The 21,232-nt window shown below is 35.1% G+C and overlaps 1 protein-coding gene across 7 annotated transcripts in view; it reads right to left on the reverse strand.

Moving 5' to 3' along the window:
• The window catches only part of RASAL2 (RAS protein activator like 2), a 238,558-nt gene that overhangs the window by 44,791 nt on the left and 172,535 nt on the right, over positions 1-21,232 (reverse strand). For all 7 annotated transcript variants that reach the window (XM_087960895.1, XM_087960894.1, XM_087960891.1 and 4 more), the window contains one exon: positions 10,195-10,295. In XM_087960895.1, the coding sequence (XP_087817021.1) occupies positions 10,195-10,295 (101 nt within the window). The remainder of the gene's footprint in view (positions 1-10,194; positions 10,296-21,232) is intronic.

Raw genomic sequence — 21,232 nt, forward strand, 5'->3', positions numbered from 1 at the left:
TGAACTGATTCCTTAGGTCCAAAATACTTCTTCTATATCATGGGCATAAGTGCTATTATCAAATAGATTCCTGTAAAGAAAATCTTATAAAATACTACATTTTGAATATATGAAAGAATGTTCAAAAGTCTCAAAGTTCCTAACTGTATATCCCAATTCTTAGCAAATGTTGAAAAATAAAGGGAAAGCTACTCTCCTCTGACTTCACAGTTAAGAGCCTTATATTACACCAATGAGGTAGGTTGGATTAACAGAGATGAACATTTGAGCAATGTTTGCACAGTGCCTGCAACTTTAGGCAAGCTCACTAGAAACTAGTTTAAAAAAAACTTGTAGATGAATTAAACAGGATATTTCCCACCAAATAATATTGTTGCTGCAATAGAAGAGTAGTGTATTAACTACTTTATTATTTAAAAATGGAGGCTCCAGATATTAGCTCTCCTTTTTGCATACTCTCCCTTTCTGGCTGTTAATAACCCAACAACACAAAAGCTTTTTGACACAATTTGATGTTCATTTTTTCAAACTTAAATGCACTGCATTTAACTTTATGAAAAATTTATTCATGCAATCTTCTGGCACCATATTTAAAACTAAGTAGTTATTTCTTTATTTTCCCTTTATTCTGGAGTTAAAATTGTTCTCAAATTAAATTTCTATAGTTTGGGTTAGAAGGAATTTGATAACCCCTTTTCTGACTAACCAATCTTAGGTTACGAAAAAGAAGGAAGGCAGATTGTGCATTATCAACCTATTTTCCCCTCTCTTTTATCCCAACCATTCCTTACCTCATTCCAATTTAAATCCTACATCGGCCTGGCCCCTGCATGAATCCAGTGAAGGAAATTACAGCTCATGAAAGCTTGTAATAAAATTGGTTTGTCAGAAAGGTGCTACCAGACTCAGACTAATGCAGTTCTTCTCTTACGATGTCTAAAGTTTGGATTGGTGACATAATTGCTACAGCTTTTAGTATCCAATAGCTCTTATGAAAATTACATCTTATTCTACTGAGGTTCTGTCCAGTTCAAATTGTAAATTTAAGTTTTCATTAAGTAGTATTTACAGAAAAGAGAAAGAGAGCAGGAAATATTTTGCAACCAGTCTCTTTTCTTTCCAGAGTTATCAATTTTGTTTTCTGGTACTACTACTATGCTTTTAAACGTCAAATAAGACCATTCCCTGGTTTAATTTTTCAAACTTTTAAAAGGCATATCTAGAGGGCCAGTAAAAAGGGGTACATTGTTATCCTGAATTTTTTTTAATGTTAAATCATTGTTCACCAATTTAGTTTAAGAAAAAGCCTGTAAGGCAACTGGAAGATATTGTTTTATTTTTTCCTCAGATCAATACTCTCAATTTAGAGCTCCTGAACAGACAAAATGTTTCAATTTATAGGCAAGCATAGAAGAGATAATAACAATAGAACATGTTTGAGAAGAAGTGACAAAAATGGTCCAATGCAGTGTGAAAAGCCTGTGCGAGTATTTTCTGCAAAATCTGTTTCATTCAAATTTCTGCTACTATCAGTACAAACCTACCCTTTTTGTCTTGCACTGTCACCAATATGAACAAGCAAGGCATATATTACATGTGTGTGTGGCAGAAGCCAATCTTACATTTTTAAGATTCTTAATTCTTTTTAAATTTTGCCATCTAAGCTACTGCTACAACCAGCTCTTTTTGAAAACCTCTGGAAGTCCAAAAAATAAAGAAGGCCAGAAAGAGACATATTTTCCAACATTCTCTTTACTCCAAGGGAACATCCAAAGAAACGGTAAAACATCACAAGCATAACTTTTTAGCACAACTTGCACTGCTAGATCCTTGCAGACAAATAACCAGCACACCTACATGAAACAATTGTTCAGCCACCTGACTGTGCATCCCCAAATCATAGCGGTGCCATGTGTCCTGATACCCACACACCTCCTTCTCTTTGGCTACATTGCGGAAGAGGAATTCCTCAGGGCAAAGGCTGCAATGCCCACATTCAGTGGCAGGTACGTGGTCAGTGCTTCTGCTTCAGAGCTCGACAGAGATACTTCCAAGAGGAGCCAGGGCAAACAATTTGTGGGAGCAAAGCCACGCTCCTCACCCAAGCTCTGTTCCCCTATCACTCACCCTCTGCCTCCTGTCCCTCAGGTGACAAAAACAAGGTTGCCGGTACGTGCCCAGCTCACTCAGCCCTGGGTCTGTTGCCATGGTGCTGCATCCATAAGGAGATTAGGGGAGGAAGACAGCAGGGAGAAGCAGCAGTGGCAGAGCTCAGGGAGCACTCTTGGCAAACACCGCAAAGGTGTGACCTTTCAAAGGAGGAGGAGGAGTCCCTTCGTTTCCTTCAAGATACAGACACAAGATCTCTGAGCAAGAGAAACGGAGCAGGGGAAGAGTACAACAAAAAGCTTTATGCATCTTTCCCACTTAGAGGCCTTTTAGTGCCAAGCAGGCAGTATCCCCTGCTGATCTCTGTTTAGCTTCCTATGGAGATATTAAGAATTCAAAAGGAGCAGATCCCTAAAATATATAGGTTCATATAGCCAAAACACAGATGAGAGGGGAGGAGGGGGGGAGGGAGAGAGAGAGAGAACCCACACATATACTCCATATGAATTTTCCACATTTTAAATTTGTATTTCCGCCTGTTATCAGATAGTTCCAAGCCTTTCTTACGAATTTGCCACAAATGTATTCTCCAATACATTTCAAGGACAGTGTACAAAGGCAGGGAAATTACCACGAAGTAATACCAAATGTTCTGTGTATAGGTTTCACACACACACACACACCACATATACAGTCCATAAAAACTGATTAGTTTAAAAAACCATATGGCACACAAGAAACTGGATTAGAAACTCCAGAGATTAATAATTTCACACCCAGTCAGATTTTCAGCCCACCTGGGTCCATTTTATTTACAATTTCTGTTATCTGATCTGTTTAGGTTTTGTTGTGCTGTTGAATGCTGGGAGGCTCCCAACTAACCACAATTTACAAAGTAGGCCATATTTTGATTTTATCCATTTTATCATTATTCAGTTCCATAATGATTTTCATTTGCTCCCTCAGAATTTAGCTTCTTTGTTTTTGCATTGTTCAAAAATTATAACTAAGTTTACTAATACTACTAACAGAGGTTCAGTGTACACAATTAAAAAGTGAATCAATGATTTTTCTCAGTCCTCATCACATTCCGCATGAGAACTTAGGGATATTCAATAGTGTACAGTGCTTCCAAAGACTGAATTGCACATTAGAAAGTTTGTTTGTGGCTTGAAATCAACTTCAACTTCTTTTTTCTATGTTAGTCTCAAAATCTTACGCAATTTGTTAAACAAATACAATTTTCTTAGATAGTGTTAAATCACATCACAAAAAAGCAGCAGTTCTCAATACTGCTAATTTATAAACATTATATGCTCATAAAGAAGCATTGGAATGAAAATAATTGTCTATCTAGAAAGATAATTTGATTGTGTTGCAGAACAGAAATCTCATCTGACATCCTAAGAAGGCATTTTGACCAATGGCTTTGAGCATGGAGATAAGAATCCAAAGCTACATCACTGGTTTCTAATGACCAGCAGTGGTGGTAGATTAAAATAGTTTTTCCTCTATTAGAAAGGAAATTATTAGAAAAACAAGAGTGTATCTGCAAAGATGGAAGTTAATCAAGGGAAGCATAATTGTTGTAAAAAGAACATCACGAACACCAGCAGAGTGGCAGAAAGACAATTCAGTTTGTGCATGAACATATGTCTTTGTTTCTTTCCTAGAGTTTTACTGGCCTCCCAAATATTTAATTCATTTCCACTTCACCTGGATTATTAACTCCCCCCTCCCAAATTCTACAGCCCAGATCTATTAAAAAAACAAACTTTTCACATAAGATAAAAAAGGAGACAGATAATAAGTAACTACAATTTTTCTCTGCAGAAGTTAATGACGAAATAATCATATCATCTCTATTAAATTAAACTTCTTAAATGAAGATTAAATTACATTTTATTTCAGCCTTGTCTTACTACCATTGTGGAAAATGATTATTGGTTCATCACTGAAAAGGATAAAAGTGACTCCTAATTTGCAAAGTCATAGACTTCTGCCTTAACTAACAGCATTCAGTCTGTTCTAGTTAACACTCTGTGAACTTCACTGTGAAATATCTATATTTAGATTCAAAAAGAGAACATTTTATAGTTTGAATCACTTCCATAATGGTTGGAAAAATTAGTTTCAACCTCAAAACAACCTTTTCAAATTAAAAAGCAGTGTTTGAGCTTGAGAATTATTCAGAATCAGAATGTTTTACATATCCTTACTTGTCATTACATATATAGCTCACAAATTAATACTGCTAATCCTCTAGCTGTCTAGTTTTCCTCCCAGGAGGTCATGTGTTTAAAAAAAAAAGCCGGATGCACATAAATAATAAAAAAATAGCGGCCACTGATGTGTTTTGTTAAAGTGAACTGTCATTGGCTATGTCAAGAATTTTCCTGTCCTTTTTGTCCAACACCAGGATAAAACAATGCCATATAAAATGCATCTTTATTGATTGAAGGACTGCTCTGATCATGTTGATGTAAGGTGCTGTTACAAACAGCGGCTACCATCCATTAGCAACTAGGCACTTTGCCTTGTGCTGGCTATATCAACTATTCTATTACTATCCAAGATTAAGAAAGAAACTATCCGTTCCTCTGTTTATTGTGTGGCAACCAAGAATTTCACTACTTTTCTACTATTGCTGGAGTTATTGATCTTTTTTCATTCTCATTTTGGTTCAGATAGCATACAACAGGAATGTAACCATGTCATTCTACCACCCAACCTGACAACCAACAATAATTTTTAAGAGGAAGGTAGAGAAGAGTTGATTGCTCTCTACATATGAAGCGCATGTGCTGCTTCTGACCTATTTAAAGTCTGTAGTCTAAATTGCAGGTTTCAATTATGATTACTATGAGTCAGAATGGCAAGACATTAAAATAATTCCAAACGATTGCAAATCTCTCTGAAGCAAATTTAAGGCTGGTACTAACACAATACCAACATCACCCATATGGTAAAGGAACAAATCAAGGAAGTTTAATTATAGGTAGTTATCATTCACCAAAATGAGATTAGACTCTTCATAGACTTAATATAGCTGATTTAAAATGCCACATACAGTTCCCTAAATTACCCTTCCTACTGAAATGCTTGCACTTATAAACCTTACACTGCATGACATATTCAAGCAAATAGGAAGTAAACCATATCTAGGTCCTTATTGCAGTTTGGTTTGTAGACTCACTGAACAGCCTTGGGCAACTTTCTTTTTCAGGCTTAGCAGAAAAAAGAATGATAAATTGTAAAAGCCAATCTTCAAGTCTGAAGTGTAAGAACCAGAGACTGCACTATACTTGCTACTTAAATGTATACATGTGTGTGAGAAAATTGCCAACATAGAATGTGGTGGAAAACCAAAACTACCATTTTTTCACAGGGTTCTGGGTCCCTTTGCAATCATTAACTATCCGCTACTGTTTGCTACTTTTAAAAAACTTTGAAAAGGCTCTTTTACTGAATGATTCCAGCTAACTTGGGGTCCTATGGCACAACTTAACAGAGTCTACAATGGGGTGAAATAACTGATGGCAAACAAACAAAAGTCTCTTGCTACGTTACTTTTGGCAGGAAGAAATAAGACATCCTTGACTTCAGGTTGGCAAGCTGAGACACTCTACTGGTGTTAGTTTCTGTGCAGCAGGCTTACCAACTCTTATTCATTGAAGGAGAACAGAGTAGTAGGACCACTCAAACACACAATATTCACAGAAATATTATATACGGATTATGAAGCAGCAATGAGGCAAAACGGCTAGCAGACTTTTACTCCTTCACATCAAACAGAAGCAAATCAACCCACCCCATTGTTGGTGCTTGCTATAAATCAGGGTTAGAAACCAGGCAAGAAAGTCATGAAAAATATAAAAGGAAAGCCTGCAGTATGACACTGTTAAGCTGATCTGCCAGGATTCTTCGTACTGCAAGATGACATTTCTCCAAAAAAAAAAAAAAAGACCCACCTAGAGTAGAAAGAGTACCGTTTCACCAAGAACCCCAAAGCCATGGCTATTGGATACTGCAGAGCCCAGGAGAGGCCATTCTCTGGAAGTATGGAGAGGATCCTCTGACAATCTGCAGCTGTCTGATAATACCATAAAATGACTTTTACTAAATCAGGCCGATTTTCACATGGCAATAAATCCCAAGAAGGTAAAACCTCTCCCAGCTGTCCACTGAGCTTTAACTGCAGCCATTGACATATGCAATCTATCTTAGCCATCATTCTGCCCTTCGTCTCCCATTATAAGAAAAACTAAAAGGAAGGATTTCCAGGGCCAGTAAGAAAAATCATCAATCCCTTACATTACCTAACTGGTACAATCAACTGCCTATGTACTCAATATAAAAACTTGGTAGGTTTTTCTTTTCTTTTTTAAAACAAAATTTCACAAGTGAAATGCAGGATTATTTTAACTTTCTTAATCACCTGCATAAAGAGCAAAACAAAGCAGCAGACAAGAATCATAGAGGGAGAAACATGTGTCCGATTCAATATAATTTCTTGCATCTCCAAACAATCTTCATGGAGTACGGAGATCAAAATATGCCTGAAGTACAAGATGAAGCATATCAGGCAGTATCAGAAATGAGATTGTCCTGGAAGGATAATTTACTTCAGGCTCTGCTAAGGGAGACCTGCAATGGCAGGGGGATTTCTAAGAAGTTGGAAAGTGCGTGTGATACACAAATAGCTGGGAACAGCTGTTCATGGCAAGTCAAAAACAAAAACAAAGCTTACAAAAAGGAGAGAACACTTGTTACATCAAAGCAGAATTATACACATTTAAGGATCTGATTCCTACTGATCAAGACATCACAAGGTTTTCTACAATTTCAGTTAAAATGTTCTTTAGTTGGCTGCAGTCTTCTCCTGGGTTTCTATAGTATAAATCTGATGAAATACAAATATATACAGCTATTTTTCATATGAAAATAATCCTGTTCTGTCTTTGTTATAATTGAAAGATTCCATGATGGAAATATGAGACTTGGTTATTTTTATTTTCATAATAAATTGAACATGAAAATGTTTATATTCAGTTAAGTTTAGTTTCTCTAACTGGTAAATACAGTAAGTCCATTGCCAGGGGGGAAAAAAGTAAAGAAAGTCCATTAACTAATCCAATTTTAGACTACCCATCTCTCTCTCAAACACCCACACAAAATTCTGTAGCTTAATAAAAAGATACAAAATCTTCTTAAAGGCTAGGGTGGACAGCAGCTTCCATGTTTTATTGTGAAATCAGTTCCACAGATATGCAATAATTATACAGAAACCTCAGTCAAACCTCAGTCTCAGGTGCAATTAGGGAATTTTGCCAGGTGTTATATGTGTGGGGGGGGGGAGGCAATGGGAAACTTATAAGGAAATTCTGCAAATAAAATTTATTTCTGTTTGGTAGAGACTGCCAAGGAAATAGTGTAATGTAAGTAAAAATTGTCTTTTAGTGACTGTAGACTGACTGTAAACAAATTTAGTCAAAAAATTAAGAAAGGATTTAATGTATTTGAATTGTATGCAATAAAAAATCACTTTAATATTTGTATTGTTTTCATTCTTGTTTTTCAGTTAAGACACAAGGGGAAGGGCAATAAGATCATTTTAATCCATATTATCTATGTAAAGCCAGCAGAGAATGAATACATAATAATTTCTATTTGACAGTATTTATAGACCAGTCCAGTCTCAGTAACTGTGGGCATTGTACATAAAAAAATCTAAACTATAAATATATACATTAAAACATATCCATATTCTCATTTTAAGAAAATCACAAAACCCAGATGAGTGCCAGAATTTCATCACTGGCGTATGAAATATAAAAATGTTTTATCCAAAAAGAATACAGGCTAATGCCAAGGACTTATGTAATAGGGAGGGCTGTTACTTAGAAAGCTGGCTTCCTTGGTCTAGTCCCTTTAATCTCCTGGTCCAGTCAAAAGTGCCCATCAATTTTAGTATCAAGGAAGGTCATTCCATTTCTTTTCCCCCAAACCTGAGGTGATTCTATGCCTTGAATACAGCCTGAAAAATGATGACTGTTAACAAGGGTTTGTTGCTACATGATTGGTGGTACTAAACTGACCATGCCTGGTTCAGAAGAGGGTCCCAATGGTTAAAGCATGAGCAGCAATAGCTGCAAAGAAAGCTGGTTTGGGCACTTACATCTTATGCCACAGTTTTTCCAAGATATTCATCAGGCACAGCAATATTTACACCCATGATGCAAATGATTATTATTTCTGCAAGAGTTAGGACTCCTCTTGCTCATCTCTGTTTCTATTTGCTTCTCTTTGCCAGTTCTTCACAATGACAGGAAGCACTAAGTTAAATAACATTTTTGAAGGATCAAACAATTCTGTTCTTGACTTGGGGATGTCCAACCATGATTATATTTGAGAACAGATTAATTGTATTAAGCTCCAAGAGAAGTAAGCCTCTGAGAAATAACCACAAAGATATGGCTTTCTTTTGATGAAGACAATATTTTTAAAAAAGATAAAAGAAACAGAAACGTTCCAAAAACTTAAGAAACTGCAAGCTATTTTTAACATTAGAATGGAAACTTAAAAGACTACCAGAGATAAATGCATTAATATACTAACAATCATTAAGCTAAAACAAGCCATTTCAGAAAGAAATGGGTGCTGTCTGCACCAGAAACTTTAGCACTAATGACTTCCATCAATGCTGCCAATGCTATCACATTACTCACATATACCAGCTGAACCTTCATGTTAGCTGTTAGGGAAAAAACTCAGTTCACTCAACCACCAGCTGTTAGAATGTAATGAAGTAGAATTAGGAGCCAAAATGTCTCTACAATGAAGCATTTGTAACAATACTAAACAACTTTGCAAATGGAAATCAGGCCTTTTTTTTTTTTTTTAACTCTGAAGTCAATATATTTGTCCTAGAACTTCTTGAACCAGTCTGTTCTTTCAATTACTGCAAAACCAACACTTCTCTATTTCTTCTTTTTTTATCATAATCCTCCCTCTCCAAACATCCATTAATGCAAAACTGAACAATTTTGAAATAATTATTGAAAATTGTCCAGTTTTCAAACTAAAGTAGTTACGTTTTCGATACATTCTCTGTCAAGTTGAATTCAACTCCTGGACATGACCATATTGTCTTCTTGTCAATAACACAAATTTGCCAGAACCTTTTTCTAGGATTTACTGAGTACTAAGTTCAGCCTGGTATTTCATAATGAAGTCAAGATTGCCCAAGGACTGCCATTCATTTGGGCTATGCACATCATAAGTCATGAGTCCCTGTATGCCCACAAGAGATCTAAGTCCAACCCATTTGAATGTCTTCTTATTCCTGCTCATTTCCCTTGACCATTAATAGGTCAGACTTCTATAGAGAGCTTAAAGTTGCAATAAGTCTTTAAATTCATTTGAACTGCCTGAATCTCCTGATTTCCCTGGAGCTTGGCAGTTACTCATGAAATAGGAGATTTTTCTATTTTGGACGAGACCAGGAGAAATCAGTGGTCTTATTTTAGGTTTCTCATGGTCAGAGTATAATATCACAATAAACCATTTAAAAGGTATTCTTGATACATACATATATTAGAAAGATAACAATATTAATTTATCTTTAAAAGAAGCTGTATGTACTCAGGGTTCACTATTAACTAATGCCCAGGAGACAACTAATATATTCTTTAGCATTTTGTAACTCTTTTGTCAAGTGCAACACTTAACTTAGTGGTACCGTTTCCAGTAAAAGCAATTACTATCCCATGATAAAGGCTTTTGTGAAGTAGAATGTAGTTTATTAGGGAAACGCTTGTACTATGATAAAAAATGTAAACCTTTAAGGTGCCAAACTTAAGGTGAAACTTTTCATTGCATATGAAAACACCAAACCAATGGCAAAGGTTTCCTTGATTTTTAAACTGTAGATTGTAAAACTTAAGTGGAACATTTCTGATAAAAAATGTCAGTTTATTTTAAGTGAAACTTCTTAGTGGTTTTATACGTACTACTGCAGATTAATATACCTCACCAAATTCTTGGAAAACAACTCATCCTTTTGCCCTCCACACAGTGTCTTACCTTTCTTCAATGGTCTGACGACGAAAGCTGGTATTCCTATCTAGTTTAGATTGGCTCTTTGTTCTTTTGATTGAGCCTCTAAGCCGTCTACTAAAGAAGCCCTAAAAAAAGACACAATAAAGGAAGTTATACAAACTAGTATTAGTATTTTTAAGTAGCTTCTCTTTTAAAAAAAACTGGCTTCAGTAATACTCAATTTATGCAACTCAAACACAATGGTAATTGTAATAATGCAACTTATATTTGACCTTGGTAGGAATTCAAACAAATCAGTAACAGAGAAGAAATTGTGTTATATCTTAAAACTCTCTACGAATATCAGAGAAATAAGTTTATGTTAGCAAAAAAACATTATTGCAAAATAAATTGAATAACACCATAGATTTGTTGAGAGTTGCCAAACAAGGCCAGTGAAAAGGGAATGCTTATGTTGTGTTGACTGGAAGCAACATGGTGAACTACATTTGATATTTGCCCTAATTTAATAATTACATTTAAGGGAATTAGTATCTCATCAAATCTTAGCATAGATGATCTGAAATAATGAAGAAAATGTAAGGTAACCTGTCCCTCACTGTCAGTATCTTCAATCTTTTCTTTCTCAGTCCTTATAACACACCTATCCTTGAATCAAAAGAAAAAAATGTTTTTAACCTCTGGGTTAAAGTTTTAATTAAGAAATATTGTCGTTTCATTAAAATCTAGGTCAACTATTGCTTAGCACTTCTGAGAAAATTTAACACCACTCTACAGCCTCAATTTTGTAGTATAGGTAACAGGTAAAACAAAAACATATGTCTCTATAGTAGTTCTATAGGCTATCAGACTAATTTACATGACAGAATCTTCCATTTTAAAAAAATCAAGCTTGGCTATCAGTAACAGAAAATTCTCTTAATTTTTTTCATAAAAATAAAGTGCTGCTTTGATGGTCTAGAGATGCCTTTGGGTGTTAAGTATTGCAGTTTCATTTTGTATTTAATTATTGTATAGCTTGAAAGATATAGTATTAAAGTATTTTTTCAATATCTTTCATGTAGAAAATTAAGAAATTAAGAAAAAAGAATTTCAGTTACCATACAAATTTCGCATTTAAACAGCAATTGTTAACTGAGCCAGATTCAGATAACTGTAAGTCAACTGAGGCAAAATTTTAATCAAAACAATTAAGGACAGAATAAGGAAGTAAAGACTGAGAAAACAAAGGGAAGGTATAGAACAACAGCAGCAAGATGGTAAAAATAAAGGGTCAATGTCATTAAGAAAGCTATCTATAGTTGTCCATGGTATTGAAAACAAACCTAAGTAAAGGGCTATTTGAAAGAGAAGTTTTGAAAAATGCTTTACACAGGCAAATAATTAATGCTTTGGGCTTTCTCTCAGAGTCACAGTAAGAACATAGGTATAATAATTTATTGCAGAGATTATTCAGAAAAGCTAGCCTCAAACTAAATGGAGTATAACATCAACTTGCAAGATACATGTGTAGTCCTCAACTTACAGCCATTCGTTTAGTGACCGTCTGAAATTACAGTGGCATTGAAAAAGCAACCTATAAGTCATTCTCATAGTTCTGACTGTCGTAGCATCCCCCTAGTCATGTGATCAAAAATTGGCAATCCAATTTAATACTTCCAATTGTTAATAATTCTTCTTGCCATTGTGATCAGGAGGCTGTTGTCCTTCTCTTGGGTGATCACTCCAGGAACCTCTAAGAAGGTTTCAAATTTCATATTAATAGCTATAGCTGTTAGAAACCATCTGGTTCCTCTTCTCATGCTATCAATTGTTAGCTAATTATTATAGAATTTTCTCACTATTAAAAAAAAAGTTGTTATTGTATTGTACACTGTTTCACTGGACTGCCAGTAAAGTCTATATATTTCTGAAGTATGTTTAGAATTGCTACAGGAATAGTTGATGATCTGGGACAATGGCCCATTTCTCATGGATTGGTTTCCATAAGGAATATAAAAGAGGTTGTGTAGAAGAATTGTGTGCATGTTGCTTATTGTCATAGCTACGTGTTATATACAAAGATCAGAGATGAAATGATAGAAGCTACGCGAACGGTGGGGGAGAGTGATCATACAATATTGGAATTCAACATTATGCAAGCACAAGCAATAGACCAAAGTCAAACAAGAGTCTTGGACTTCAAAAAGAGAGAGAGCTTGGGAAGGATTCCATGGATGAGACTCCTCAAGGGGAAAACAGCCCAAGAAGCTTGGGAAATTTTGAAAAGTGAGATTATAAAAGCCCAGACTAGCACAATACCAATGAAGAAGAAAAATAACAGCATAAAGTTGCATAAAGAACTCTCTGACAAAAAGGATAAGAATAAAAAGTGGAAAGAGGGGCACATAACTAAGGCAGAATATCAGCAAATAGCCTGAGCCTGCAAAGGTAAAGTGAGGAAAGCTAAGGCTCACAATGAACACAGGCTTGCAACAAAAGTAAAAAATAACAAAAAAGCTTCTCCCAACATGTTAAAAACAAGAAAAAAGTGAAGGAAGCAATTGGTCCATTGCTGGAAGAAAGTGGCAAGAAGGTGACAAGCAACAGGGAGAAAGCAGAACTACTGAACTCGTTTTTTGTATCTGTCTTTACACAAAAGGAAAAAACAGGGCAACCCATCAAAAACAGCGCCAGAAAAAAGAGATTAGGAACACAAGTTAAAATAGGGAAGAAAATGGTAAGTGCGCGCCTGTCTACCCTAGGTGAGTCCAAATCACCAGGACCGGATGGATTACACCCCAATTTTTGGAAGGAACTGGCAGACGAGATCTCAGAACCACTGAGTTATATCTTTCAAAGATCCTGGAGCACCAGGGAACTGCCAGAGGACTGGAAAAGAGCTGATATAGTTCTCATCTTCAAAAAAGGGGGAAAATAGATCCAGGAAACTACAGACCCATCAGCCTTTCCTAATACCAGGAAAGATTCTAGAAAAGATAATCAGGCAACGAATCAGCGAACACCTAGAAGCAAACAAAGTAATAACCAAAAGCCAACAGGGGTTTGTCAAAAACAGATCATGCCAAACTAATCTTATTGCATTCTTTGACAAAGTGACAAAATTAGTGGACCAGAGGACTGCTGTTGATATAATTTACTTGACTTCAGTAAGGTATTTGACAAAGTAAACCATAACTTACTACTTGATAAAATAGAAAAATGTGGGTTAGACAGCATCACCACCAGATAGATAACTGGCTGACCAACTGCACTCAACTTGTAGTCCTCAATGGAACTGCATCTACATGGAGGGAAGTATGCAGTGAGGTACCCCAAGGCTGTTTTAGGCCCAGTACTCTTCAACATATTCATCAATGATTTGGACAAGGGGGTAGACGGGGAACTCATCAAATTTGCAGACGACACCAAGCTAGCAGGAATAGCCAATACTCCAGAAAATAGGCTTAAGATACAGAAGGATCTTGACAGACTTGAACATTGGGAGCTACCTAACAAAATGAACTTCAATAGTGAAAAAAGAGAAGGTTCTACATTTAGGCAAGAAAAACAAAACGCACAAGTACAGTATATGTGGTACCTTGCTCAAGAGTAGTAACTGTGAGAGGGATCTTGGAGTCCTAGTGGACAATCATTTAAATATGAGCCAGCAGTGTGCAGCAGCTGCCAAAAAAGCCAATATAGTTCTAGGCTGCATAAACAGAGGGATAGAATCAAGATCATGTGAAGTGTTAATACCACTTTATAATGCCTTGATAAGGCCACACTTGGAATACTGCATCGAGTTTTGGTTGCCATGATGTAAAAAAGATGTTGAGACTCTATAAAGAGTGCAAAGAACAGCAACAAAGATGATTAGGGGACTGGAGGCTAAAGCATAAAGAATGGTTGCTGGAACTGGGTATGTCTAGTTTGATGAAAAGAAGGACTAGGGGTGACATGATAGCAGGATTCCAATATCTCAGGGGCTGCCACAAAGAAGAGGGAGTCAAGCTATTCTCCAAAGCATCTGAGGGTAGGACAAGAAGCAACGGGTGGAAACTAATCAAGGAGAGAAGCAACTTAGAACCAAGGAGAAATTTACTGACAATTAGAACAATTAATCAGTGGAACAATTTGCCTACAGAAATTGTGAATGCTCCAACACTAGAAGTTTTTATTAGATAACCATTTGTCTGAAGTGGTGTAGGGTTTCCTGCCTAAGCAGGGGGTTGGACTAGAAGACCTCCAAGGTCCCTTCCAACTCTGTTATTCTATTCTATTGGAGCACACATATATTAATTAAAATTAAAGCAATTTTAAAGACTGAGTTACATCTGCCCCTTTGATAGGAAGACTATAGACTGAATGCAATTGTTTATTTTTTTTATTCTTGGGAGATTATCATTTACTAAAATTGTATATACAACTTTGCTTAAAATTTATCATAGCAGTTTGCCCATTCTGCTTTAAAAATTATGGCCATAGAATTGTTTTAAATCAGTTAATACAAAACATACAGTTGGTCTCATAGAATAACCAAAAAAGGGGGCAAACGCTTGTAAAGTAGGTACTACATTTTTCTTGTTCTTTTAGGTACTTTTTCCAGACATCCAATACATTTTTTCTGAAGAATAACAAAAACTGCACAATATCTAGCAAGAACTAAGCAAGTTCTTGTATTTGCTTCAGCCAGAATCAAAGACCACAAATATATTTTATATTTTTAATATTTTCTTCATATTTTTCATAGAAAATTGAAAAATTGAATGTCTATATGAAAATTTTAATTTTATGAATATTTTTATTATTGTGAATGCACTCTTCTGTTGACTTTTGTCACTTTAAAAATTCTTTTTACAAGGCGTAAATAAACCCCTCTTAATTTTTGCTACCTGTGTAAAATAGCAGCAGCTGAAATAGTCATTTGGGGAGTACTATCATTTTTTATTGTTGCTATATGGCCAACAAGCAATACTTTATTTTTCCAAATTTCTTATAAGCTTGTTAATGTTTTTAATTAGATGATTATAACTGCTTCCTCATATATAATTCAGATTTTTAGTGAAAGTATTTCTAAACACTTAAAATTACGGTGCCTAAGGGTGCAACAAGCTGCAACTTTTTCTGGGGAATATTTAAAAAGCATTTTTTTTCCTGGGTTCAAACATGAACTTGCTATTGCCAGAAGGTATATTTAGCAAACTAAAGTAACTTTAAGGTAACTTTAGCTAAAACTGGACAGCTTTCTACTGTCTTAGACTTACAAAGCAAACTATTACCTGCAAAAAAGTGTATTTCTGGTTATGTACCTATTATGCCCCAGCTTCTACTTCTGAATTAGCCAATAGCTTTAAACTAGTGAAATGCAAATAATAAAAATGGGACACCTCTGCCATAAACAGATCTCATCTGTAAAGCATGGAACTAAGCAGAAAGGTCAGTATGCTAAATAAACCGTAATGGTTTATACTGTTGTTTCATCCGTATAAATTTGGCTTAAATCTCCTCCAGCATTTTTCAATTGTCTTGAAATGAGTGCAATTTGGCCAGATAAAGCTTTTATTTATTCATACTGTCCTTTACTGCAGGAATAGAACAAACTCAACTGTTTTCTTTTCCCAACAGACCTTTAAGGAAGATGTACATTTACCCTCAAGAAAGAGTATTACCACATAAAAATGGTTACTCTCTTGTTTTTGATGATCCAATAGATTAAAATTGCTCTTTAGCTACAAGTAGTCCTTGACTTACAACAGTTCATTCGGTGATCGTTTGGAGTTACCACGGCACTGAAAAAGGTCACTAATGACCATTTTTAATGCTTATGACCTTTGCAGCATCCCCATGGTCACATGATTTACATTCAGATGCTTAACAACTGGTCCATATTTATGTCCATATTTATTGTCCCAGGGTCATGTGACTATTTTTTTGCAACCTTCTGGCAAGCAAAGTCAATGGGGAAGCCAGATACACTTAACAACTGTGGTACTAATTTAATAACTGCAGTGATTCACTTAACAAATGGGGCAAGAAATGGGGCAAAACTTATTTAACAAATTTGTCACTCAGCAATATAAATTCTGGACTCAGTTGTGGTCCTACATCGACCACATAAGCATAAGTTACCTGTATGCTATTTAGAGAAAATAATATTTCTATATATGTCCATATTCTTTCAAGAGTTGAAAAATCCATTTACATTTTTTGAGTATTATCTTATTATTATTGCCCAATTTGTTAAGTATTGCCTTTTATTGTGTTCTGCCTCTATGCATTTTCTGATCACATAAACTGAAAGTGGCTCCTAAACAGTCCCCCGCAACCAACTTTGCAACAAAATAAAATTTACAAGAGCAAATCTTTTCTATGTTTACTGTAATAATGAAAAACGTAGCATGGCAAAAACTTCCATATGCATAATTGGCACAAAGTAACTTTGCAAGCACTCTATTAAAGAATTCTGAAGGGAAAGATTTGTCCTACAACTTTTCGCTTATAGCTCCAAAACCAGAAACATTCGAAGTAAGTCTGTCTTTCAAGATAGACAAATTAAGAAACAGGCACAACAGGTATTCTAGGAATGCACTTTATTGTTTGTTATAGGACAGCATAACAAAATCTTAAAAGCCTGTCCGATTGTCTACTCCATGGTATGCTAAATAAATCCTAGGTGGGGCTACTTGGGAGTTTCATTATTTTCTTCTTTCTCGGGATTGAGTAATGTTTTGCAATAGTCCCTCCTTAATGGTTTGCTCATTCCTTCCTTATTCTCAAGGGCAAGTTCATATTCCTTCACACCACTAACTAGAAAGCAACCCATTAACAGTTCCTAAACAACTTAAAGAAACAATTTCAATGTTGTTTAAAGACCCTGTCTATAAGCCTCAACACTGTTTTAAGCTTGTTTAGGAAAATCCAAAAGGGTCTGTCTCCATTTACCAAGCCTTATTTTGCTTTACAACACCAGTTCTTTGATTTTTTGTTTATCATGTGTCACTTCAAATGGTTGCTTACACAGGTAAGCAGATTCTTCTCAGTTTCACTAAGCTATATTTTTAAGATACTTCTGTGTTGCTTTCATCTTTTTTTTTTTTTTTTTTTTTGTTCAGGTAGAATTGCTGCCCGGGGTTTGAAGAAAACCCCCCAGGAAAAGGGAATTCCTGCCTTTCAATGTGTTTCTTGTTTTTGTTTTTGGGAATGCTCAGAAAATTGTGCAAGAAGATGGATCTACCATTACAGGAAACAGAGTAAAGTTATATTCACAGTGAATTTAATATTGTGGAAATGTTATGCAGGAAGTTATCCAAAAAACTAGATCCAGTCACTAAATTATTGAAGATAGGATCTCCCTTCACGATAAATTCCTTAGTTTAAAAAACAAAACAAAATTATTTATGCATGCACTAATATTTTAAACAATTGCTTGAAAAATTGCTTGCAACTATGAATTCATAACCTTTTCCCCTTTAAATTAGTTTTGCAACTTTTTCACAGATTCTCTGCACTTTCCTAGGTAATTCCATTTGTTCTCTCTCTCTCTCCTCCCACCCACACCCCATATTTCACCACAATGATTGTAACCCAGATGCATAAAATGACTGACCCAACAAGCACATGGAAACAGCTTCTGAATGTTGTGCTTGATGTGGAAAAGAATGTAATTCTGACTTTGGGTTTTACAGATTAGATTGTTAGATCTTTATAGAAATGACTTATTATTATTATGGAAAAAGAAAAAGCTGTGATTTGATGTTAATGCCCTATTCTACTGCAACCGAGAGTCAATGGTTCTTTTTCTTTTCCCTACCTTTCCTCACTTCTCTCTCCCCTTCCCCCCCCCCACCTTTCACTGCTCTTTTATTTACTTTTGTATTCTGTATTTTATAATACTTTATAACATAATAAAAATGTTTTGATTTTAAAAAAAGGAAAGATGCATCAGAACAACAATAAAAAGACCAAAATGCCTGACCCAATAAGCAGAATATGGCCATTTTTCCATTCTCATTTCACTGCTTTTTTGGAACAATTTCAACTGCTGATGGATTGGGGCATAAAAATTCCCAGTAATGATCAGGATGCCATATGTTGTGAAAAAGCTGCTTCAGGCTCTCAAACTAGGGTGAGCTTAGTAGATCAGGAGTGGGGAGGGAGATGATTCTTAAATCCTTGAATTGGTGATAAAAATGACTCACTAACATATTTATTTTTCTTGCCTATCCCAAAGATACGTTTTTGACGTAAATTCTTAACTATATAAAACATCAATGAAACAACTTAAACAATATGGCAATAATAATAGCAATGTACTTAGAAGGAAAAACATGGTTAAAACATTCAGCTGTAAAGCATGCTGGTGAAGGGAAATAATATAACAAGTTTTTCAGAAGATGCCACTGAGAGAAGGGAAACATGAAAGTGTACAAGGAATGAGGATAAAGAACTACACATTTTGAGGGAATGCAAGGAAATAAAACTAGGAAGGTAAACAAAACTAAGTAGGAGGCAAGGTAATTCCAAGGATGAAAGTTGCTTTACAGCACTTCCTGGCATAAATTAGAAAGTGAAGAAATCTGCTCAGTGACAACTTTCTTGGGATTTACAAAACTGCAGGACGAAAAAAGGGGAAGTATGCAGCAAGATTGACAGATCAGGTAATATAGAAATAATTGAAACTCACCAAGTATACCTGTATGATAGCATATTCAAACAAAATGATATCCATTATGAATGATTATGGTGTGCAATACAATAACAATTATAAAAATTAGTACAATGTAATGTATTCCAATAAAGTTGCAATGGAAAGAAACAGCATAATGTGGTAGCTAGCCAGAGGTCCTACTGAAAGTGGTCACAATTCATAATAATCAAGAATTTCTGAATTTAATGAGAACAAGTAAGTATGCTGGTAAACACTATTGATTGCTCTTCTTGTCAATGGGAAAAGATGATGAAAAATATTTCAATGGCTATTATGATCTGTGACCCACAAGTTTTGACTGTTTCTCTGATAGAATTCATGGTTTGTTCTTGGCTTTTAATTCCTGATTTATCTGGGAGAACAAGCCAGATTTCAAGTTTATATATTAAGCAGGCTAACCACAGAAGAAATCTGCTCAGCTGATTTGACAGCATAAGTCAGGGGAACCACACAGCAATGAGTTTGTTCAGACACAATTTTCAGAAATGTGGCATACGACTATAGCAATTCATCTTAAAATAGAATAAGATTGCAGTTGTGGTTCATTATGTATGTGTCCTTCGGTATGCTTTTTACAAAAAATTATTAACGTTTTAAAACAAAACAAAACAAAAACCAGAAAAGCCAAAAGAGGAGAGAAAAAAGCACGAAGTGAAGAGACCAGAAATTTAAAAATATAAAAAGTTTAGGTAATCAGGCACAAATCCCCAGAATTAGTTTAGGTATATACATCTAAACATATTATTTTGAAAATACAGATCAGGACTACAATCAAGTTAATTTATGATTATATTAATGTATTGAATAAAATCTCAATTTTTTTAAAATTTAATGTATGATTATCAACATTAGCAATCAACAAACCATGAAACATAACCTGTAAAATTATAGTATTGTTAATAAGAAATCTATCTTTAGATTTAAGAGAAAATCAAATTTTGGATGATACTCATACTCCGTATTTTTCAATAGGAAGTTATTTTAAATATCAAGCTACAACTTAATTTGTCAATCTTGTACAGAAGTATGCATTTTCTAATGCAAAGTACAGAGTATTCTAACAGTTGTGAAGACATGCAAAGCTACTTCATTATATTTTGTAGAAATATAACATTTCATAATATTTCATAGAACGATGATGTTAGAAAGGGAATCAAACTTTTAAAATTTGTCTTATTTGGTTATAATTCAAATTGTTGGGCTTTTAAACATTGCTCCAAATAATGATGAATGAACTGACCTAATTGTCCAGATTTATAATAGGTATTTTTTTACGAACAAATTATCAATTTTAGCAAACAATTCTTGAGTGATACCCTGTCAGTAAAATATTTTAGAATCATTTTCCCTAAGTGCAGCAGTCAGTGTAAATTTAATATTGTTCTTATCTTAAAATTCTAATCTTGACATATCATTGTTCTGTCTAAAGCCTATATCTATTTATTTTATATAATATTTAACTTGCTCACTTTCTGAATCATATCTCAATTCCAACTTGTAAATAAGGCTGCACTAGAAGCTAAAAAACGGAATTTTCTTGAGGCTATTTTAATTGGAAATTAATTTCACAAAGAAAATTCCACGTGACACCCCATCTTTGCTCTCAATGTTTCCATCTTTCTTTTCTTTGCTTCTGGAATTTCTAGAGCTATTCTGACTAGATCTATCTGCTGCTCTTCTGATGGATGAGAAGACTTTTAGGGGATTTCTTAATGCCGCATCATAAGTGATGATGTGATGGTTGATTTGGAGATTCTTTGGTTCACAGTCCAGCTTTTATGCCACACCAATATTTTCTTTTACAAATGAGCAGATGCAATATTCCAGAAACTTTCTGACAACTACAGACATCTAAAATTGATCCTTACTGAAAGGGATGCAACATCAAAATAGTGTTTTATTTTATTAAAAGAAGATATGCATTCATTTAGCTCCATAGTGTTTCTGCCCACACAGTACATTCCAGTAGACTCGTTATGTGCTTTCTCTGTCATAGCCCCTGCCCTCTGGAACAGCATTCCCCCAGAAATAAAAAAAGAGCACCCTTTCTACATCTCCTAGGATTCTAAAAGGCAGTGAATATCTGGCTTCGGTCTTAGACCTCGTGTTGATGGGATTGTGGGACCTCTCATTTAGCTTGATTTGTTATGGTTGCATTAGTATGTGTAAGCCACCTAGAATCTACGGGTGAGGGTGGCTATAATAAATTTAAAAGAACAACAACACTAGTGAAGGGAAACAGTGGTTGTTGTTGTTTTTTAGGTTAATCAGGAATACCAGAGATTTGGTCAAGACATTCTGCCTGAAGAGCCTGTGCTCATCACTCAATGGCAACCCAAGGACTGCATTAAGTGAATGCTGCTAAATATTGTT

The sequence above is a fragment of the Notechis scutatus genome, chromosome 3 (genome assembly GCF_049901735.1).
Source record: "Notechis scutatus isolate UNSWTSFEM ecotype Mainland chromosome 3, rNotScu1.2, whole genome shotgun sequence".
In the NCBI taxonomy this organism is placed as follows: Eukaryota; Metazoa; Chordata; class Lepidosauria; order Squamata; family Elapidae; genus Notechis; species Notechis scutatus.